This window comes from Phoxinus phoxinus, assembly GCF_949152265.1.
Source record: "Phoxinus phoxinus genome assembly, chromosome: 1".
Taxonomy (NCBI): Eukaryota; Metazoa; Chordata; class Actinopteri; order Cypriniformes; family Leuciscidae; genus Phoxinus; species Phoxinus phoxinus.
This window is the reverse complement of record NC_136876.1, coordinates 30171398-30196125: the sequence shown is the minus strand read 5'-3', so window position 1 is coordinate 30196125 and position 24728 is coordinate 30171398. Positions and strand designations below refer to the sequence as shown.

The 24728-nt window shown below is 38.0% G+C and overlaps 1 protein-coding gene across 4 annotated transcripts in view; it reads left to right on the top strand.

The window, feature by feature from the left end:
* Positions 1 to 1164: 1164 nt before the first annotated feature.
* The window catches only part of tnrc6c1 (trinucleotide repeat containing adaptor 6C1), a 50759-nt gene continuing 27195 nt past the window's right edge, over positions 1165 to 24728 (top strand). For 3 of the 4 annotated variants that reach the window (XM_079618841.1, XM_079618840.1, XM_079618838.1), the window contains exons 1-3: positions 1165 to 1833; positions 11212 to 11314; positions 12032 to 12053. In XM_079618841.1, coding sequence (XP_079474967.1) covers positions 11252 to 11314; positions 12032 to 12053 — 85 coding nt within the window. In that variant the 5' untranslated portion in view covers positions 1165 to 1833; positions 11212 to 11251. Of the gene's footprint in view, positions 1834 to 2321; positions 2341 to 11211; positions 11315 to 12031; positions 12054 to 24728 lie in introns of those variants that run through there. The other variant, XM_079618839.1, reaches the window with a different exon arrangement.

Genomic DNA, 24728 nt, shown 5'->3' with positions numbered 1-24728 from the left:
TGCTCAGCGAAATGTTTGGCCAGCTCTCTGATCATATTTGTCTTTCCCAGACTATGCGATAAAGCTGTGAGCTGGAATGGGACAGAGGTGGATCAGTGTTGCAATGTGAAAATGTCCCCCTGGGTGGAGACCACTTATGCCTACTTTTTCAAGCCTATATTTTTAAGCCTATATTTCAGTATGAAATATAGGCTGAGTTGTTCCCTTATGAACGCCATGCTTGATAACACCACCAGGCATGTGTCCCAAATTGTGGAATCACAGCTTCTTATTAATCTCAATAAGATTAAAATAAATTCAAGTAGTGTAAATAAACTAAAACACCTCTTTTTAAAACAGTAATTGTTTTGGAGAAAAAAGTGCACTCTGGTGAGCCAGTCAAGATGTGTCAATCCAGAGGGTATTTTAGCAGCCACAAAAACAGGAATGTCTAAAAGTCACCCTCTGTCAGTGAGGGATAATACATTGAATGATTGTCTGTTCATTTGTTTTTAGTTTTCAGTTGACATTGACAACCCAGATAGCAAACTGACATCGAATCAATGTGGAAACGACGTTTCTCGTGACATTGAAACAACATCGTTTTGCTCATCGAATTAACGTTGAATCAACGTCAGACACGCCATTCAACCGCATTTCAATGTTGAATCGATGCTTTATTTTCGGTGTAATAACGTTCTGAAGTTGATTCAACGTTGAAATTTGATTGATGATTGATACTAACCTTTACAACTAAAAATCAACGTTGAATCGACATCGGTCTGCTATCTGGGAAGTTAGCTCATTATTAAGAGAGGATTGCCAACTATGCCAAGTGATGTCTAGTGGTTTGTCGAAATAGCGCCCCCTGCCGTTAGAACGATGTCTATAAAAAAAAGAAATAAAAAAACATTTAATGTGGTACGTTAAACCTTGTTACTAAAATGGATGCAAGAGCTCTCTAGAACAACTATGGTTTTTATATATTTTAGGTATTGGTGAGAAAGCCCGATTAATGATTCAAATGAGAGAAACACAAGGGATCTGATGGCTGGGTACTCTGGCTGGGTATACACGAGTTTGTGTTGTTGGGGGAGGTAAGAGGTAGTTTCTCGACCCTCGTTGTCATAGCAACAATTAAGGTGGAGCGAAATTTTAACATAGGGGTTGGATTGTTTGTTAGTTGAAGTCACGTGACGTGGCGCTGGGGAATGGGGGCACTTCCTGTTTGACTCTACTGAGACTTGAGCCGCTGTTGTCAGTTTCAACAAAATGGCTGCTGGAGCGCCACTAACGAAAATCCAGTGAACGCTTCACGTCAGTGCAGTATCATTTTAAATGGATGCATTGGAATTTCCCTACCTTCTGAGCATCGGGACATTTACTCGTGTGGACTCGTTTACATACGCATTAACGAACTGAAGGCATGCTGAAATATTTCCCTTTACGCACTTTATATACACCCCAAAAAAATACAAAAGCTCAAACTGCCAGTGTGCGCGCGTCTGTGTGGGTGCGCGCTTGTGTAGCTGCTCCTAAAATCGTCGTAATGTTAAAGCTGATCAACCTTAAGCTGTCTTGCTGACGTGCAAAATTGTCTTTTCACTGTTTGCACTGGCATTTTTTTCCGCATCTGGATAAATTCCCCTGCATTTTGAGAGGTGAATTCCTCAACTGGAAAGCCAGGCTCGCCATTGCAGCTCACTGCAGGAGCGAGTGTCCTGTGACTGTCCTGACTGACTGAATAATATCTGATCTGTGCCAGTACGGGTATCGACAACAGCCTCCTTCACCATGCAGATCATGCATCACATCTGAATAGCAGACCGCAGTTGCTCCGTCTGCAAAATAAAGGTAAGACGAGACATTTTTAAAACGGTTATAATATTTTAGGTGGGCGGGGTGTGATATTTTTTGGTATACAGTGATATTGCGTCATTTTAGGAATTTCTTTTGAGCTGTTTTGTTTCTGACAGACAGACAGTGACATTGAGAGGGACGCAGAATTAGTGAAATCACTAAAACCAGACATACTGTGTTCAAACGCTCGCAGATAAGGGTATTTAACATGCACGGTCTTTTCTGTTGTGATGGTTAAATAGCTTTCGTGTGCAAATGTTTACTCCCCCGAACATCAACATTGGCCCATTTTCTAAACAGATGCGAGATAAGCCTTATTTCTTATCGGATCCCAGTCATTTTTTAGAAATATACGCGCGCGTATCTGGCAATGTGATCAATTTTATGATTTTTTTCCCCCCGTTGTTGCGTTTACTTAACGCTAGAGTTTGACGCTCGAATTGTGTGTTGTGTAAATATGTGTCCAGGATTTGCGGGGAGTCCTGTCACGTCGTTTTGATGGTAAAATGTTATCTAAGCTAAGGCAACTCTCTAGTTTTTGTTTTTACATTAGGATATTGTTATGGAGAATCATGTTACAGTCTTTCTGCAATGACGTTAACCCTGGACGATGGACGATAGAGAAATAACTGCTGTGGTGTTTATATTTTCATGGGGTTTGGATTAGAAATATCTCACGAAGAAGCTACTGTTATTTCTGGTATTCAGATTCCTCAAGTTCATTGAAGCTTCTAGGTTTGGGGTTTCTGTTTTCTTTTATTTTCTGGTGAGAATTAGAGAGGTTTTAGCTATTAGAGTAAACTTGTTTACAAAATTGGTAATAGGCTAGTTTCCGTCAAAATGTCAGTTCTTGCGTTTGTTGTTACTACTTTGAAATAAGTAAATGCACAAGCTGCTAGAATCTTCCTGTCACTATTTTACTTTTCTTTTTTTTTCTTTTTTTACAAGATAACTACAAAATTACCATCTTTTTGTTTTGGTGGCGATTACTGATTTAGAGACTGATACTGTGGTTACCATGGTAAAATTTCGCAAGCGCACGGATTACTGTTTTTGTCATGATAACGCTACTAGGACAGCACTCATGTCAAACATAACCATATAGAGCTGGTAAGTCCCGCCCCCTCCGTAAAACCCCGCTGGACCTCAAAGTTGAAAAACCGTCAATGCAAGTGAATGGGAGAAAATAATTATTTTCTGGTCCCGTTCGAATTGTGCCATGAATGTGAACATATGTTGTCTGTGAATTTTTTATATAATCTTTCATGTTACAAGTTTGACAGTATATGGTATGATTCGTCGGCTATCAGTTGTGGAAAAGACATAACGAGAAAGACTACATGTCGCCTATGTGACGTCACCGCATAAAGTTGACTTACCCGTGGTTTTCGCCAACCTCAACGATTTTGTCCTCTCCCTGAAAGAAGGCGGTGAAGTGCACCAAAGACACAGCCATGTCTAGCGGGATCCGTGAGCTAGAGCCGTGAGCTAGTGGTGTTGACGTTTCAAACGCGTCGAAAGCAGCGAAGAGTTGTAGTCCACAAAGTGCTCTCACACAAAGTCTACCCGTATCAAACTTCTACCCGCTAAATTGTCGCATTCTTCACACGAAAGATTATATAAAAAATTCACAGACAACATATGTTCACATTCATGGCACAAATCGAACGGGACCAGAAAATAATTATTTTCTCCCATTCACTTGCATTGACGCTTTTTCAACTTTGAGGTCCAGCGGGGTTTTACGGAGGGGCGGGACTTACCAGCTCTATACTGTTCCTGTGGTGGTGCAGTTGCTAATTTGGCAGGGAAGTTTCAGCTCCCCTCACAGGGTCAGGGTCCCCCTGTCAGAGCCAGACCTTTGAAAAGGGCTGTGTGTTCTCCAGGAGTGAAAAAGGGTCAGACAAAAAGAGGCCACTTAATGCTCAGATTACCATAAAGCTTAGGTCACATTGCCCCTCTCAGCTTGTTCTAATAAAGCCTTACCAGCATTACTGTGGCTTGGGATTTGCACCATGTGGCTTCATGTTTGGTCATTTGTCGCTGTTGGTTATTGAAGTGGAATCATTGTTGCTGAGTCTGGTGCATGATTCCCATGTGAAACTTAGTTCCTTTACTGTGGCATTTTGAGCAAGACCATAACCACAGATAAAACCATGGATTTCTTGATATTTCTATAGTAAGGTCAATTAGGGTTAACTGGTTTCTGTAAAAAACAAAAATCACGATTTGTTACAAAAAAAAAAGAATAGAATGAAATTATAGGCCTAATAGCCTACTAATTGTAAATAATACAAATAAAATATTTGATTCAACAACTTCAATAAAACTATCTACTTTTGAAGTAAAATCATAACCAGTTTTTATTCCTTCAAACAAATTACTGTGATGGCTGCATTACATGCAGGTGTTTATCTCTTTGCGTATCCTGCGAACAACTGTTTTGTGTGGGTGTTTTATTTTCTGGTATACACATTTTACATCTGCATGCAACTGTGTTGATATTTTCTACACTTGGTGATTTGGCACATGTATCAGTTTAGCATCTGTATTCTAATCTAAAATAGAGGCTCCCATCTGAGCTCCTCACAGTCACTGGTATCAGACTAGTAAGGTTTTATAGCTGAGCGATTAGCCTATGTCCCATTATTGCCCACAGTCCTTTAACTTTGAAACACTTGTATTTTGCTATGTGCTGTGCAGATCTTGGTGTCTAGTAAAACTTTGACATTTAAGGATTAGTTCACTTTCAAACTAATTTTTGCTGATAATTTACTCACTCCGATGTCATCCAAGATGTCCATGTCTTTCTTTCTTCAGTCAAAAAGAAATTAAGGTTTTTGAGGAAAACATTCCAGGATTTTTCTACACAGAATGGACTTCAATGGCAACCATCTATCCCAATGTTCAAAAGATAAATTCAAATTGATATACTTATTACCACAATTGTTCGTCTTGTGCTGGTCTGCAACGTGCCACATATTACGCCATCACGTTGGAAAGGTCACGTTCACGTCATCTATCTAAGCTATTTGTCTGTGTACTCCGGTTCAAAAAAGTAGGGAAGGGCGAAAAACTCCATCTTATTTTCTCCTCCAACTTCAAAATCGTCCGACATCTTTGTTTTAATTACGTATAATTATTATTTTTTTAAAATATGTGACCTTTCCAACGTGATTACGTAATGCGTGGCGCGTTGCAGATCAGCACAAGACGAACTGTTGTGGTTAAAAAGTATATACATTTTTTTTTTTTGTAGAAAATGACCGATCGTTTCACTAGATAAGACCCTTATTTCTCGACTGGGATCGTGTAGAGACTTTGAAGCTGCATTGAGACGGACATTTGAACCTTCTTTTGAACATTGGGATAGATGCTTGCCATTGAAGTCCATTCTGTGTAAAACAATCCTGGAATGTTTTCCTCAAAAACCTAAATTTATTTTTGACTGAAGACAGACAGACACGGACATCTTGGATGACATCGGGGTGAGTAAATTATCAGCAAAAATATGTTTTGAAAGTGAACTAATCCTTTAATGCCTCGAATCAACCTGGGTCATCAATATCACAATAATTAAATTTTTTTGGTCAGAAGACACTAACCAACAGCTGTCATTTCTAAAGTTAGATTTATGCTGATCTCTGGAGATTGTGACCGGATCTGTGTCCCACTGACCCTCATAGAACTTGTTCATCATAATAGATGATATTGATGTAGAGATATTTCTTTGAAATCTTCATGCAGGCTAAGCCTCTAGAATTTAGATTATTACGTTTGTTGAGACTTTATCAATGTTATGAATGTTTTGCATGCTATGCGATTTTTCTCCATTCACACAGGTCTGATGTGAGTAGCTTGAGTTTTTTTAATCTTCAGGATGCGTTTCTGGCATGCCATGGCATGAGCTTTACATTCTTTTTTTGATTGGTTGAAAACCGCAGGGCAAAGGGCAGCTCAGTCTTTCAAGGGCAAGTTTGCCACTCTGAGACACACTGTAGCAGTTATCTGAATTCATTAACCTTTTGAAAGGCATGTTTTATTCGTATAATGCCACATTTCACCTGCTTGGTTGACTGCAATATGGCAGCCTTCAGTTACAGTAAAGGTGTTTAGTCTTTCCTCTTCATCTAGCCTATTAGGATGTCTTATCATACATTTTAATCACACATAGGGCTCAGCAATGTTGTCTATAACTCTGTACACTGCTCTAGACCAATTGTGAGGTGCTGAAAGTTCAGTTATTTGATAGTTTATCTGAAATTCATGTTTCATGGTATTCAGAATATTTGTGGCTTTTTCTGGCTAAGAGCCGCCCACCTAGACAGGAAGAGACCCTCTGACCGACTTGTAAAGCGAGCTACAGTTTGTGGTGTTTAGGGGTGAGTAAATCTGAAATGGATGGATACCACAATAGACTGGCACAGATACATCTCTAGAATAAGCCATGATGACAGTCTCCCTGAACTGTTGAAATGTGTTTTGACTTTCACGATCAGTGTTTTTGTTTCCCCGATAGTAGTTAATATTGATTATTTCACAGGCAGAAAACAAAGCGATGGGCTAGCCTATAGTTTGCTTGCTATAAAGTGCCTTAAACAAAACTCTAAATATCTTGTGGTTTCATACACTACCTTACAGAGGTTTGGGTTGTTGTTTTTTTGAAAGAAGTATCTTATGCTCACCATAATGCATTTATTTGCATTTATTTGATCAAAAAGTAATATGTTAATATATTTAAACATGTAATTAATTCCTGTGATGTGTCGAAGCTGAATCTTCAGCATTATTACTCCAGTTTTTAGTCAAATGATCTTTCAGAAATCATTCCAAAATGCTGATTTGGTGGTCAAGAAATATTTCTTCTTATTATCAACGTTGAAAACACTACTTGATGTTTTTATTTAAACAATGATACATTTTGTTCAGGGTTTGTTCTATGAATAGAATTTATTTGAAATTAGCTATATAATTGTTTTTGTAATAATGTAGGCTACACGTCTTTACTGTCACCTTTGATCAATAATAATGCATTCTTGATATGTATTAATTTGTTTAAACAAAAAAGTATACTGCATAGCAGTCTCCGGTCTTATTGGCGCTTATGATTTTCACCAGTTTTGTGTGCAGTATGCAATAGATGGTCAGTGAATGTATTGTGGGGAAGTTCGTGGGCATGTCCCCAATATACTCATGGCAAGGGAGTGTCACGAAAAAGAACTTTGCCGTGAGTATATTGGGGCCTTTAAGCCTTAAAGGGCTAGTTCGATCTTTGAGATATTTTGAAGAAAGTTCAAACAACATTGGACCCTGTTGACTTTCATTTAATAGACCAAAAAAAAAACAGACATGAGGGTGAGTAGCCTAAGGCTATGTTTACACGGAAACGATCTGAAGAGAAAACGCAAAAGTGGCGTTGTGTTATCACTTTTTATTCTGCATTTAGACGAGCGTTATGGGGGGGGAATCTGCGTGCATATGGTGACGCAAAAGTGTGTGAAAATCGATGTATGCACTCCAGGCGGCTAGGTGGAAATGTGAAGCACTGAAAGTGAACGAGACGCTGACACTGTTTTTCATGTTTAATACGGTAAAGCTGCTGCTTTAACCCTCAGTGCTCTTCGCGTGTCTCTCAAAAATGACAGAATTTTTGTGTTTTTTTTGTCAATGAAATTAATGCTATATTTTTTTAATAATATTTTGTTATTTTCCTCTACTGGCGCATGCCTGTGACTTAAACGCGTACGCGACGCCTTCACTGTCTAGCAGACTTTTGCGTTTTTACCCTTTAGACGGGAACGCGATGGTGGAGCGTTTTTAAGATTTCCACTCTGGACGGTGGTTTCACTTTTTTGCGTTTTTAAGCCCCAAAAACACCGTCGCCATGTAAACGAAAGGCACATCCGCTAAAATATTTTTACGTTTTCACCCGCGAGCGTTCTCGTGTAAACAGGGCCTAAATAATGACAATAAAAAAATTTGGGTGAACTATCCCTTCAAGGTTTCATAGGTCCAGTGTAAGAGGGTGTTTTTACACGTCACCGTTTTCAACTAAAACTTTTGAATGAGTTTTGGGGCCAATCATTTACACAACAATGCGTTTTGGGGGACTAAAAATGCTAACTTTTGAAAACGGGTTTCAATGTACAACCTTTTGAAACATGTACCATAATTATCTCCGTGTAAACTACAAAAACACAAATATTTGAAAACGGTGACGTCATGTGCAGATAGGTGTGTAGTGTTTCTTTACAATGTGACCTCGCCAACTACTGGCCTGGCAGCAGAATACAGCATTCGTAATAGTTTTTTCGCCGTGTGGACGGGGATCGTTTTGACAATGGTGTCGGCTGTATGCGTAAATTGAAAAGGAAAAACGTTTCCATTGTTAATACATTGTCATGTAAACGTACTCTGAAGCTCCCGGAAGAATGAAGAATGAAAAGCCATGGCTGAGTACAGGGTTTGTACTAATCTCACTAAAATTCGTTTGACAACTTTTTTCCCCCTTGATGCATCACTAATAAACTCAGAACTGATCACTCTCAATTTAGTCCTTCGTTACATGAGTTTCCTCTTATGCTAAGTCCATTAGTGTGCTGAACTGTTGGATGTTTTGCATTTTATTGAGACAAATGTGCAGTCGCTGAAAGACCTACGTGATTTGAGTATAATGACAGGGGTCTTTATGGAAGGCATTTGTGTGATCTATTAGGGCAATAAATTGTCAGTAGAGCTTGTGAAAGTGCTTTCATTAGTGACTTTGGAGGAAGATGAAAGTCATCGGACTGCTATGACTGCGAGTCAATCCACCAAAAAGCTATTTTTAGCGTCTGTTTGCCCGCCAGGAGCTGAACGTATGAAAAATCACCTTTCGCTGTTTTTTTTTATTGGCATTCAGGCTGCTAGGAAGTTTTCTTCTGCTGAATTTAAAAAGGTTCTCACATGGTCTGGAATTCATAAAACGGGATTTCACGCCGCACTTTCACCACTGTATAGTTGCCTGTAGAAATAAAATCAGACTCTAAAGGTTCTTTCACCCCGTCTTTTGTCTGTTATTTGTTGAGTGCGGCTGGGTGACTAAAGGAGTTTTTCGTGTTATCCAGGGGTTTACTAGCATGTCAGGTCTGGTCTTCTCAAATGGCTCGGAAGTTATGGGTTTCTAATGCCTGTTTGTGTCTGATGGAGAGGCTGCAGATTTCTTCCTCTGTAGGCTGCTGTTGCTAGCCAGCAGGTTCCCGAGGGCTCTCAGCTCTCTTGTTTGTCTTGCAGCGCTGACATTTTTTGGCTCTGTGCCCAGAGAGCGTCTAGCTATTCCCCCCCACCCTCCTACCACCTCATCTCCACCGTCTCTTCAACTCGCTCATTTCCCCTCCTTCCTCCACCTACCGCTTTTTCCTACAGTACTTCATTCTGACTTTGACTTGGACCGCATCATAAATACAGAAGAGACCAACAATGTAGGCAGTTATGTTGTGGGATGTGTATTCATCTCATTAATTCTTTCCATAATCTCACACATGATTATAGACTTATAATTGTTTTCGGTAGGCTATTTTGGCTGATAACCAATAAATAGATGGTATTAAATTCTATGCTATACTATTACATTTAAATATATAATTAAAAATAAATCTCTAAAACTGATGTTTTCAAATGCTACTACAAGTGAATTTAGGCATGACACAGATATAATGTGCTGAATGAAAAATGTAGTTTTTCATTTTTAGATTTAAGTGGTATTAAATGATCAGTCTTTTTTATAAAGCATTTAATTGCTTTATTATTTGAATTTGCACGGTGACAAGATAAGATATTTGTCAGTGACGCTCAGGATCTGTTGCATTTATTTTGATCTTTAACATTAGGCCTAGATCTTTACAACTTTCCCTTTATTTATACAAAACGAATACTTGAATCCCTCCGCAATTGTCTTGTCAGTCATCTTTCCCTACTCTCATCACAAGTGAAATCTGACTGGTGTAAGACACTTTCAGTTTATAATAGTAGTGTCCATTGTCCAACTGATCTAGCCTAAATGTTTTTTATTTCTATAAAAAAATGGAGTAATGATGCATGAAAATTCACCTCTGCCGTCACAGGAATAATTATTATTTTTTAAATATATTGAAATACAAGTCTGTTATATTAAATTGTAATATGTCACTTTTACTTTTGATCAAATAAATGCTGCCTAGTTAAACATAAGAGACTTCTTTCAAAAATATTTTAGAAGATTATGAAGTTTGAACGGTAGTGTATCAGTTGATATGACGACCACCGTGCCAATATACCGTGCATCTCTCGTTTCAAATATTTATTTAGTGATTATTAAAGAAGAGCCATTCATAGGCTTCCATCAATCTTGTTTTGGTGCATCTGGTTCATGTCACATTTGTTTATCTGCGATTCATCCACTCAGGCAGAGTTTACTGAAAACAGCTGGTATACAACGAAGAAAGTTCATAGTCAATGTTTTTATTCCTAAAAGAAATGTTCCTCTAAGTCCCAAGCACATCCTTTTTCCTGTGAATTTCTTGTTAACATTCTTTTCTGACTATTGTTAACATAAGCGCAAACATTCAGACCAGGTCTAATACCTTTGAGCTTTGTTCACAGATGGATTTTTTATTTTATTTAACTAGAATTGTTTTACTTGATGCAGCTGCTTTCATTTATTTGTGCAAATCTAGTTTAAATCAGCAATTTCTGCTTTATTTTGTCAATACTTGTCAATTTTTATTTCTATAGTACTACTAAACACAATACCAGTTGACCAGTGTGCTTTACAACAATACAAGAGGCAATAAAAACACACAAACAAAACACAATGCAATACATTTCATCCTTGACCATATGCTAGTTAAAAAAAATAAGTTTTTAGCCTAGATTTAAAAACAGACATGGATGGAGCAAATCTAATATTAAAAGGTAACGCATTCTACAGTCTGGGAGCAGCCACTGAAACTTATTTTGGTATTTTTCTCAATACTAGAGAATGTCTTGTTTAAGTCTTGTCTTCTTTTGTGGCTCAGACTTATTATTGGTGGTAAACCAGACTTTGTTTTAGTCTAAAAAGCCACACTAAGTTTATTACATTTGTAGGTTCACTTTCTTCATTAACAGACATGGAATATTTTGTTTGTTCTTTCTTTTTTTTTCTTCTTTTTTTTAAATCAGCTACTGTATAAAGTTGCGTACCTAAGTTATTTTAGATTTTAGATCATATTCAAATTAGTACTGTCCTTGGTTTTGTGGGTAGTAATATTATAGTAATAAATTAGAAAAATATTGTTTTCTTTACTTTGTCAATTGTCTCTATTTGTTGTAAAGATTAGGACCAAAATAACTCACAACTGATCCTTTTCACAGCCTTGGGACAAAACACGTCACACAAAAGGAGAACCATTTGATGGAAGAAAAGAAAAAGAAAAAGCAAGAGGAAAAGAAAAAGAAGGAAGCTGCTCAGAAAAAGGTGAGGGCTTCTTTCCTATGACCTACAAGCTTTCACCAAGAATCTTTTGCTTGCGTCCTCCTTATGAAAGCTGCTTAGCGGACACCTTACTGAGTCTGCCATAAGCTTCTGAGACGTCTTTAGCAACGTAAAGCACAGGTACCAACCTGAAGACTTAGAGCTCACAACAACCTGTTTTAATGTCTGCCTGTGAAACTCTATTCAAACACGGATAGATATTATGGTGTATCACTTCTTAGACATCATGGAGTTACAAAGTATGTGTACATTTACTAATGTATCATTCACATCCTGCTGCTCTTTGGATTGATTTAGCACAGGGATGTTCAACTTCAGTCCTGGAGGGCCACTGTCCTGCAGAGTTTAGCTCCAACCCTAATTAAACACACCTGAACAAGCTAATCAATGTTTTCAGGATTACTAGAAAAGAGCTTTTGTCAGGGTTGAAGCTAAACTATGTAGGACAGTGGCCCTCCAGGACCGAAGTTGAACATCCCTGATTTAGCACATCCAGCTTGATTTCTATTTAGCATAATACTGAAGATATCCATTATAATCCATCTTACATGCTCCAATATTTATGGTCCACTTTGTACTGTTTTTTGTTGTTGTTGTTTTTTTTGTTCCAGAAGCGACACGTTGTTTGTTATAAAGCTTTTGTACACTATACCTGTGAAAGTGTTCATCTCTCAGTCTACCTTTGTTCTTTCTTTACAGGCTGCTGAACAGAAAACCAAAGGTCAGTTATGATTCTCTTTGCAGTGCTGCACTAAAGCATGAAGTTAAAAGTGTTACTTTTTTAAGGATCTTTTCCATTCATATGTTCATACCATCTTGTCAAACACCTCTAGAGTGGCAAATCCTACGTTGCATGTGCTGCAGAAATTTTTTAATGCTATTGTCAGAATGAACACAAACATAATACCATTTGCTATAACGGTAGTGTGGGACTGCAGTACATTTGATAAGAATCTGCGCAGTTATTTATGTGGGTGAATTGAATGACTGGCACAAGACGGCACAACAGTTGGTAGAGACAAATCAACCACGACTGGTGACTGCAGAGAGACTCAGACGTTTGCACTTTAAACATTTGAATGTTAGTAAATCAGGATTGTCCTTAATGTAATATATAATGAATTATTCACAAATAAGGTGCTGAGCATAAAACATTTTACATACATTGTTCAAATTTTTTTTTTTTTTTTTTGGAAATCTGGCAAGATTGTAAACAGGCGGCATCATACGAAGTGTTTTTTCATCTGTGGTCACTTTTGACCCTGTGGACTTTGTGTTCATCAGTGAATAATTCCTTTTGGTCATTTTTGTTATTGCCATCATATCTCAAATAATGTATTATGTTTGATTGAATTATGTGATGGAAATTACATTTAAAGTTTTTTTTTAATGAAAATTACATTTAAAATGGTTGACTTTATCTTGCTAAGACTAGCATTAGATTAGTTCTAAATGCACATAATCAAATTATATTTTTATACGGTTTTATGTTTTAAAACTTTATATTATTAATTTTAGTATTTATGTATGACAACTGAGTAGTTTGTGTAAAGATTTAAATAGTTTTTTCACATAGTAAATATTAAAATCTTTACTGTTTATTTTGCTCCTTTTGTGGCGTATCATAGTAGATTATCAAATTATGAATTTTCATACTTTTAGATCAAATCTTGTTTTATATCTGTGTCTGGGGACCAGTATAAAACAATAGAATATGTGCATAAATGGTGTTTGCAAAGTAGCCAAATAAATGGAGATATGGAGAAAAGCCTAACAATTTTACAAAAAGAAACAAGCTGGAAAAAAAAAGTGCTTGTAGGTGAAGAAACACCCATTCGTTCAAAGGGATCTGTTCTATGTTAGTCTGGTTGTTCGTAGGTCCTGGTTAAATCCGTGTTAAGCAGCAGATCTTGGATTGACAGGATAAGTGAGAGGGACAGCACTGCAAGAGAGACAGTGGGAGCAGTGGGAGAGGTTATGTGCTGACATGTTTGGTTCTGGTCTCCTCGCCTCATAGGCCAGGTCACGCCGCCTTCATTGAGAGGGGTGAGGTATGAGGCAGTAAATTTTAGACGGCAGAAAGGGCTTTTTCAGGGTTGTCATGGGGCAGATGGGAGAGGGGCTTATGTCATGTGAGGGATAGACAGTCATAAATCTCATTAGAGCATCTGCTAATGCTAGAACTCTCAAACATCAGACTTAACGCAGGAGGGAATGCTGGTTTCGTGCGCACAGGAAACTTCCGTTGCAAAATATTCTGGAAAATTAAGTCGGAAAGCTATTTCTTCTCCTCTTTCATCCCCCGAATTTCTGTATCACTGCGTGAGTCAGTGTTTAGAATCTCTTGTTTCTTTAATCGGAGTACACTAGGGGCATTCGTGGAGCTTTGCTAATTAGATCTAATCTGATTTTGCTTTGTTTCACATCTTTCTTTATCCCCTCTTGCGCCATGGTACCTAAGGACACACATTATCTGCAGCTGATAAGGATATGTCTGTTCCTTCCGCCTTTAGATCTTCTTGAATTTGGCTGACCTGTTTCTGGGTGGCTCGACATGTGTGTTAGATTTATTCTGTGTAAACTTAAGTAAGATAAACCAAAGTGCTTGTTTGTGGAAAAAAAAGAGTTTGTCGAAGGTAATAGTGTAGTATAACTCTCCTGGATCGATGTTGACCTTTTTATGCTTAAGCCTTCTAAATGCTTTACCCAAGATACTGTCTGCGTGACAGATCTTTTATAGTCTGACAAATGTGATACAAACAAGTAGATAAAGTGATGTTTGTACCACCCCAACATATTTTCCTTGTAATTTGGCTTTTGTTGATTAAGTTGTATGTTTATGGTAAGGATGTGCACAATTTAGTGGGTTGTTTGAACAACTAGTTGGTCTTAAAGGAATATTTCACCCAAAAATGAAAATTCTGTCATTTAGTCACTTATGTTGTTCGAAAAACTTTTACATTTTTTTTTTTTTTTTTTTAAAGTCAGTTTTTTTTTGTCCACACAATGGAAGTCAATGGTCACCAAAACTATTTGGTTGCCAACATTCTTCACTATATTTTCACTTATGTTCCACAGAAGAAAGTCAGTCATACAGGTTTGTAACGACATGAGTGAGTGAATGATGACAGAATTTTATTTTTTGGGGAGTGTACTGTCACTTTAAGGAAGCCATTTATAACTAGGCTGGTTTAGGGCATGTCCATCAAATGCCAGATGTGTTTTTAGCAATGTTTAGATGCTAATCGCAGTTGTTCAGTGTGGTAACTGACAGGTATTCATCCAACAAAATGACTAAATGATGTAACCTGTGGTGCAGAAAATTGTCAGTCATTATAAAAACAGAGACCTACGCATAAATAACAGCAAGCGATTTGAAGACTGGCAATTATTGTCTTGAGTTCTGAAGTTTGATGGCTCGACACAACTTCTGTTATTCTTTCAGCATGCAAGAATGCTCTCTGAGAAAGTGCTCACTGTGTCCCCTTTAAAGCCCTCCCACTAAAAATATTAAAGCTAAATAAAAGAAAAAAGGAGTTGACCCCACTGACCCCTTCTATTTGACCTCAACACTTCACTCAGAATGATTTGAGCTTGCCGTGCCTTGCCATAGTAACAAGTATGTTGAATATGTTCCTATGCCAACAATGTTCTGTGAATTCTGAAAGGACATTTTAAATTTAGCACAATGCCACCTAAAGATCATTTGTATCATTAGAGAAAGGTGAAGGTGAGCTCTGAGGCATGAGTCTCTAAAGAGACTCGTGGAGGAAGCAGCGCTTTGCTCTGGTACTGAGTGAGAAGTGATGACTTCAAGACCATCTTTCTCTTTTCAAGAGAGGCCCAGCAGGGGCCTACACACACATGCACACAACCTGGAGAGATTCACAAGGAAGTGCTTTTGCCAAACCAACAGAGTATTTTTGTGGAATGAGGAAAGAGAGAGAGAAAAAGAAGTACAGAAAAAAAGTTGGAAAGCGCTGTAGTTGTCTGTGTCAATGGAGGAAGGGAGCAGTGGAACTGTGTGAAAGAAAGTGTGAGAACCTGCTTAAGTTTCCTGTCAGCTCAAGTCTTTTGGTTTTGGCCGCAGAGAAGCTCAAAGGCCTCTGAAGGTTTTTAGACAACTGAAAAAACAACCATCCCCCTTTCCCCCCCTTCCAAATCTCTTTCTTTCTCTTTCTAACTCATTCTCTTAAACTTAATTTGCATATGCGCACACATAGACGCATACCTCAAGGACTAATCTGATTTGCTGCTGATTGTTAATGTGCTAAACCAGATTCCTGTCGTTTCTGCTCTTGTTTCAGTTCAGGCACCTTTTCTCCCCCTCAGCCACAGGGACTTTCTGTTTTGCTCACTTATCATATACTTTTGGTCCAGTTGCCCTTAAGATAGTTTCAACCCCAGGTAGAATGTCTATGACCCATTTAACTTTGTATTGCGTATTGCATGTAGAAAAATAATGACTAGTTATTGCATTCAATAGTTCCAGTTACGACTGTGCCAAATTCTGCCGAAACAATCATATACTTTTCCCCATTATATTGCATGGATTATTTTGATTCTGGTGTCAATATTTTTGTATATTAATCTGTGCATAAACTCTGAGATTTCTATTTTGAGTGTGGTCTGGCCCGCTTCATAGGTCAGTTTCAGTTTAAATTCAAAAGTAATATTGAGATGCATGGCAATTAGGTTTGGGCAGTACGGTGATATATATCGTTACCGCGGTATAACGATATATATAATAATTAATCTCAATTAATTATTAATTGAGAGTTGCCAATTAAATGTCATTTTGTCAAATATTATTTATAATATTTCACTGAGACTCCTGCTGCATTTTTTTTGTAGTGATTTTAGATTGTCTTGTTTCTAAACTTCTGGAAAGCTTGATCTGAAACTGTTGTTCAGACAGCCCTGCTTATCTTAAGGCCCTTTCGTACCAAGAACTGTTAAGATTACTGTAACTATAAAATTGTAAATATTGATAATGACACAGAGGAACAATATTGTTAGAATTGCTGTCAGAATGATTTATTTTCCAGCTTATGAACGATAAAAACATTAACAGTCAATCAGAATCCACCTGACTTTAAGGATCGAGGGCATTTCAGATTAGCACTACACCTTTTTGACTCCTAAAATCTTGTCGTGGACAAGAAACATGTCAGACTACACGTTGTTTTCCGACCAGTCATCGCGTGCCGTCACACACACACATTCACTCGCACGCACAGACACACAAACACACACACTCACTGTCCCTCGCTCACTCACTCACTCACGCGCACACACACACACACACACACACACGCACGCTCACTGGCGCACACACACACTCACTGTTGCACTCACTCACGTCTCGCCTCGCTCACGTATTCAACCCGTCGTGGAGGACCGTTAAAGAATTAAACATGATATAGTCTTTCTGTCGTGAAGCATCGCAGACGCGACGTATGTTGTCGCCCACTATGACACACTATACGAGATAAAACGATCGAATCTTGCGTCCCGACGCCCGTTGTCGTTATTACGAATCTCCACGACACCCATAACGTTACGTCAAACGTTACGTCAAAATCGCGCTAAAATCGTGTATTCTGAACCAGACCGGTAATAAACGTTTGACCTATCACGCAAAGAACCTATTAAAGCACTAAGACATGGGAACAGTATAGTTAACAATCAAATTTATCGCAAGTCATATCGTCATCGCAATATTAAACAATGTTATTGCACATCGCAGCTTTTCCTCATATCGCGCAGCCCTAATTGTAATCATTCTTGGTGTAAACAATCCTTAAGTCTGTTTGATATGGTGGTCAGGGGCAGTTGTAGAGGGGTCTATGTCAGGCTGAATAGCTCACACAGGTTGTTTGTCGGTTAAAACCTCCTACTTTAAGAACCTGCTCATTACAGCTCCTTCCTATGCCATATTTGCAGAGTTAGGACCTCGTTAATTACTGCTAATGACTCAGTCTGGCTGTTCGTCCTTGAGTTCCTCAGTTCGTAAGGAGTTTGATCCCCTGAGACCTTGGCATTCGCTGTATGAGCAGAGTACAGGCATGAGTCCTTACCCAGACAGCCTATCTGAGAGGGCAGCCGCTACCCACTGTGAGCATGCAGGGCAGCGAGCAGAAGGATGACTCATGGCTTAGTGGAGCATGCTTTTTTGGATGTTTCATTGTTTTAAGCTCTGAACTTGCTTTGTAGAAATTCACTTTTGTTGTTACTAAAACGTCTCTTGGCAGTAACACAGACGCCAAACTTGAGACTGGAAAAGTGGAATTTTTAAGTGTGTAGGAATCCTGTATATAAATTATGTATTTTCATGAGAAAATCTAATATTCTCCTTTAAATTCTGTCAAATTTGAGTGTATATTTGAACTTCACCTTCATTACATGTAGTTTTCTGTGCTTTCCTTGATTCCTTTATTTGGCTTCCTATAGAGAGATTGTGAAGATATTTGCTTTCTTGTGCATGAAAAATTCAGATCATGAAAAATGTGCAGAGCATGTTGAAGTCCTGTAAAATGTGTGCCGTGCCAACTTTTGTCACCGTCAAAGTCTTTTCTTTGTAATGGCAGGCACAGTTTGGATTTCATAAAGAAACTCTCCACATTCACGTGCATGTTAGTCAGCTGTCAGTATTTCTCTGAGGAGCAGCAGGCTCTCAAAAGAAGCCCTGTTGATTTGCATTGAGAACCAAACACGCTGTGGTTCAATTGGTGCACTTTTACATGGGTAACTATTTTTACAACATCCTACAAATGGTGATGCAAATCCATTTCGATATGCTGATTCCAGCCTGCTTTCTTTTTCGAGTCTTTCTTGTATTCAGTGTTACATGTGTTGTGTGAGAATGGATACTATATACTGATTGTAGCTTTTTTTTTAAGATGCTTTTTTGTAACAAAAGTGACTTGCACTTACTACAATGAGAGTACCAGAGAGCCACTAAACAACTAACCAATCTGACAAATTTATGTACAAAAAAAAAAAAAAGATTCTTTGTGCATTTCTTTTCTTGTCAAATGTCATGATGCCTGGCTAATAAGTAAATGAATCCAGCACTGCAAAAAGTACTGAATGTTTGTTGTTTAATAAACAGCTGTGTAGAGCTGGATTTTGGACCAATGAGATTTCACTATGGGTGAGGGGCAGTGCAACAACACAGGAATGGAAAGCAAGCGTTCAACAAAATGCTGTGTGGCTTGTCGCACACAGGTCAACACAGAAGAACATTTTATCGCATGTTGATGTTGTTTTATCGTGTTGTGCTTGTGCCTGGTGAGGACACTGTGTTAGTGTGAATTTCTCGAAAAAGGCTTTGATGGTTTTGCTGATTTGGAGCGAGAGTGTGTTTGAAGCGCTGAAGATGGTGGTGTGCGTGTGTGTGGGGAGACCGAAACATTCTCTGACTGGGTCAGTATTTATAGCCTCCCTTAGGCAGTGCAGCCTACCGCCATCTTGTCTTTTTGCCAGCCGTGTATGTGTATTCACACTAGCTCCATCTCCTTTTAAAAACGACTCTGTTTTATAAAAGTGCTGTGCTTGAGTGTGTGTTTTGATTTGTGGTACATCACTTTCTGCGTAAAAAGGCCCACCATAGTGTGTTATAGTAGAATAAAGTGATGGTGGGAGACGCACATAATGGTTTATAATAGAGCTGTCGGTCTTCATAACATATTTGTCCGAATGTCAAACAATTTGGTAAAATGTGGAGCGAAAGAACGTAGGCAGATGCGTACCGGTAGCACAGGTCAGGTGAGCCAACCTCTGGAATCTGCTCGTCTTCACGCACGTTCCTTTAATCATAAAGCTCTCGCTCATAAGACCCGGCCTGGACCAATTCCAGCCTAGGGAGTCAGACACGGCAGGTTACTGTGTGGTTCCTCAGTGTTTAGCAGTTAGTGGTGCTCAATTCCAGATTAGTGGTTTAGGAAGTGGTCTATGTCCAAAGACAGCAGATTCCCAAGTGAAATTTGTGGCTTGAATTGTTATGACACAATGTTGGGAAAGTTACTTTGAGGCTAAGCAATCATAATTTAAAGTATTTAAACTATATATGAAGTAATAAACTTTATGAAGTAGCTAGCTACACTTCAATCTTCTAACTACTTTTTGCTAATTTAAGCTGTTTAAGAGAGCAATCCATTTTTTTGGCACGAAAGCAATGAGCAACTAAAAAGGGGACAGATCATGAAAATCTGACTTTTTGTGTCATAATCGGGTCGCTGGGTCATCTACCAACCCAGAAAACGTGAAAAGTGATAACCCAGTAACTTTGTTTTGGTAAGCCTTTCTCTGCAAGCATGTCAACAAATAAGCCGGTCAAATTTTCGCTCCCCTTCGGAAATAGGAAGGGGATCTTATAATATTACCGCCTCTTAATCTGCGCGTCTCCCCCCACGGCACCGCTAATTTGGTTTTCGCAAGCGACAACAGTGTAACCAGTTATAATGGCAAAAGTTCTAGAAAAGCATGCAATCTCTCGCTCAGGCTAGGCTACATCCTTATGGTATTTTGACCCAAAAATGTATGTCTTATAAAGACTTCAGGGAACTGTGTCAACTTGTGATAAAGTTAAACATGACTGTACATGCAAGTCGATGAGATGAATCAATGTAGCTCCACAACAACTTCATAAATGCATCCACTAACTATTCAGAAACGTCCAGGTCACGAGGTGCTCCTGAGTCTCTCCGTAAGGCTGCACTCCGCTACTGGTTATTTCTGAGATTTTGGATGAGTGAGAAATCACGTGTTTTGTTATTGCCGGAGTATCCGAAGCTCGTGTAAAGGATATTTAAAGGGACACCAACAAAAACGGCGTGTTTTTGTTCACACCCAAAAAAGGGGCAAATTTGACAAGCTATAAAAAAATGATCTTGGGGTATTTTGAGCTGAAATTTCAGACACATTCTGGGGGACACCATAGATTTATATTACATCTTGTGAAAAGGGGCATAATATGTCACCTTTAAATACAGCTAGTAAAATTATTATTATTTTTTAATTAATGTTTTCTATTTTAATAAATATTTAAAATGTAATTAATTCCTGTGATGCAAAATTTAGCAGCCATTATTCCAGTCACATGATCCTTCAAAAATCTTCCTAATATGCTGATTTGATGAATAGAAATTTCAAACGAATGGCATTTATTTGAAATAGAAATTGTATGTAACATTATAAATGTTAACTATCGCTTTTGATCAGTTTAATGCATGCTTGCTGAATAAAAGTATTTCTTTAAAAAAAGTTATTTCCCAAAGCCTTTGAGCGGTAGATATTAATATTCTCCTTTCAGAAGTTCCTGCCCAGTGTGATGATTTAAATGAGTCAATCTTTTTATGAACCAGTTCGTTAAAAATAGCCACCTGGATTAATAATTTCACTAAAATGATTTGGACTTCCCAACATTTCTTTAGAGAGATGATGAAGGCCACTGTAGGAAAGTCCCTTTGAGTATTGATTCAGTTTGCTGGTATGTAATACAAAGTGATATTTGACATTGTTACGTTATACTGCTACTTTTTACCAGAACAACTACAACATTTTGAAATCAGCTGATCTGCGGTCATGCTATTAAAGTTGCATAACATAAGGAATTTAACCTTGTTGTTATTGAAACAAGTCATTTTTTAAGTGAATAGTTTAATTGTACAATTAATTAAACACACATTATTAATGCTTTTGTACAGTGTCAGTGTTATGACGATCCGATCATTTTATTACTCTTTGTTAATGCATGTGCTAGAGAGGAGGGGAGGGTGTTCATTTGAAGTGCGGTTAATTGAGGGTGACTATGGTAAGGATTCCTCTCGGCTCTGTGCTCGTCCCATGAGACACGTCCCCAGTTTTCATATAGAGCAGCTCCCAGTCTCCTCCTCGTGTGGGTCTTTTCATCTCTCTGTGAGAAACCGCAGGCCTTAAATACAGCTACATATTTAAACGCTGCTAATTAAGATCTCCGGACTCATTCGTGCAAGGTTAAACATGGAAAGCGATGAGATTAGCATGATAGGCGAGCGTTGCGATTATTTCCCTGCAATGTCTTCCTCTGATTAATGATCTTATGTTTGAAGCTTTTGAAACGTGTCCATTGGCAGGGTCGAGTCACGCGTCACTCTCGGCTGTGTAGATCGTATTAGAGCTAATCTCACTGCGGCAGGGTATTGAACTCTGACCACGAGCTGGCTATTTTGTTTGACATCTAGAGTTTGATACTGTAAAAACAAAAGATTATTTGCTTGAGCTAATGGAGCGATAGTCAACGTTGACAAAGCACACATACAGATTTCAAGCCATTTTTTATGATGCTTTTTATGACACCCAAACATACAAATCGGTTTGCTCTTATAGGCTATTTTACGATGGCTAGTCATACTTCGTTTATTATCATTTTGAGTCTTTTGATTTTAACATAATATGAATCTGTATTAATACTATCTAGCTATATTACAATTTTAGACGCATCCAACTTGTGATTATATGGGCAAGAGGCCGTCCATGAATTTTAATGGCAATGTTTTTTTCCCAGGTAGGTTGTTGTTAGGTCTTTCCCCAACCCTCCCTATTACTTGGCTTGTGACTCACACACACTCACACCAATGGCCAATTTGGCTTGTCCAATCCACCTAACCTGCATGTCTTTGGACTGTGACACGGGGAGAACATGCCAACTTTCTTGTTGTGAAGCGACAGTGCTACCCATTGAGCCACCATGCCACACATTAATAGTACACTTATCTTTAATTTGTTATAAATAAATTTTGTTAATTTATGTCAGTCAATTTCCAATTAAAAAAATGAAAATAATCAACTGATATAAAGTGTACTACTAACCAATGCTGCATTTATTTGATCAAAAAGAGAGTAAAATTGTAATATTTGTTATTATAATTATAATTGTAATATAACATTATGTAACATATTGTAAAATATGTAATAGTTTTTTATGTTAATAAATTGTAACATTTTATTTATTCCTGTGATATGCAGTACTGCACTTGAAGTCACATAATCCTTCAGAAATCATATGATTTGATGCTTAAGAAATATAAGTATGTCTTTAGGCATAAACATGTCTTCAAAATAATTAATAAAAGTATTCATTTTCTTTTTCTTTTTTTAAAAGCATACTGACCCCCCATACTTTTGTATGGTATTTGTGTAAAGTGTTTTATTAGCTGAATTATGAAAAAAAATTCACAGTTATTGTTTCCAGTTTTTCAACTGAATTCACCGTTATTGAATCCATTTTTCTTTTATTGTTGCTCTATAAACGTGAAGAAGGATGCTTTTGGTTATTGCATCTGCTCTTGCTGACAAAGCACAAACATGCAGTGTCCTCCCCAGTCCCCATATTGTTCAAATTGCATGGTTCCTTACATAGCAGTTATAATGAAAAGTATTACCCATCATTTCCTGAGCCAGCTGCTTGGTTAACTGCACATAAAGCTGCCTCACTTAAAACTATATTATCTGTTAACATCTGCTCACTCATTTTGACCTGTCAGTTTATTACATTTTGTGCGTCCTGTAGCAGCCTGTGTGAGGTTTGTTTGTGTTGTGAGGAAGTGACAGATGCTCTGCTGTGATGAGATCTGGGAGAGGCGGAGAGAAAAAAACAACTGCAAGGTGTGTATCTCCATAGCAACAAGCTTAGTCTGGGACCCGGGGATGCACAAGGCATCACAAGGTGTCCGTGTAAGTGCCACCCTAAGGAGAAATGCTCCGTGTGTCTGGCTCCTGAGGATGTGCACAAACAGAGGATACCCTCTGCACTCTGACAATTATCTCTCATTTACTGAATTGAAAAAATGTCCATGGACAATCCAAATTTTTTTTACAGATAAAACAAAATGAGATATCAGATGTTTTACTGCTTCAGAAATATTCTCTCAGTAAGGAATGTAAATAGGGGTTAGAAATTATGGGGAGCAATAGATTGACCAATGTTAAGTTTCTGTTGTCTTTTACATTTTGAGAGCAAGTAAATAAATAAATAAATAAAAAGGGTAGAGCTCTTGCCACAGGATGGAGTTTCACCAGTCCTGCAAAACCTAGAGCTAACAGGCGATTTTACAAGTGTGTTTTTTCAGGCCTTGAAAAGTCATACATTTCTAGGTGTTAGAGATTAGTGGTTCTCAACCAAGGGCCTCAGCAAACTTCTATGGGGCCTTAAGATGACTTAAAATTATTAGAAATAAGGCAAAACGAGCAGTAAAAAATCAAGGTGTTTCTTTTTTTAATTCACCCTCTCAGCGTTTGTTTTTGTTGTTGTTCTTTTAAGAACAGGAAAACCTGCATGTATAAGGAAGCCTACACTGTAGACCTGAAAAAAATCATGTAAATTAATCAAATCTTTTAATACATTTTATGAATATACATTTTTCTAGTTATGCTAATCTCTGAAATATTTTATCAGGTAGAAATTGAGTGAAAACTATTTTTAAAGTTTCTAATCCTTATTGCAATGCATGAGGCAAAGTCTCAAAGGCAAATTCAAACTATGAGGCAAAACGTTTGAGAAGAAATTTATATTTGTGAAGTGCTATCTCTCTTAGATGTTTTAAAAAAAAAAAACCCTGTCTGCCCAAAATTGAATGAAAGTCATGGAAAAAACATGGAAATCCACTGGTCAGAAAGTGTGGGAACTATGACAGCCTTGTGCCAAATCATTTAAATGTTTCCGAAAAATAAAATCAAGGTTTTTTTTATTTATTGTTTTTTATTATTGTTTTCTTCGAACTTTCTTGTCAGTTGTACTGGTCATGATTTTAGTTCCTTAACTATCATTGTAGCCTATGTTTTACAAACTCTATATAATGTTTGGGAAAACAAGGACGGTTTAAAATAGAGCATGGCAAAACATTTACAACAGTCTGTCAAAGTGATGACAGATAATGATTTGGTAGCACAACATATGCCTGTTCTCTCCACAGACAGCCACTCACGTGCCATTGAGAGAGAGAGTGACGTTCAATTATATTGACCTCAAAAACCTGTTCACTCTGTGAGGTCTGATTCACATCTCCACAGCCCAATGCCTTTGTCTTGTCTCATAACTCACGTACAGTCTGAAATCTGTGCTGGAAAGCGCTTTTGATCAAAATAAACCCACTCAGCGCTTTTTGGCCTCCGTTTGAAGTCACTGCTCATATTGGAAAGCCTGTCATTACACGTTAGCAGCATGTGCGGAGTGTGTGTCTGTAGTAGGAGGCGCAGTTAAGGTGTCTCCTCTGTATTTAGACTGGGCTCAGGTCCTGTAATTTCATCCTACCAAGACATGTTACACCATTCCCGTACCTTTAGTGCTTTCATCTGTCCTGTGAAGTCGAACAATTGAACGTTTAATGTAGGATTTAATTTCTCATCAGACAGT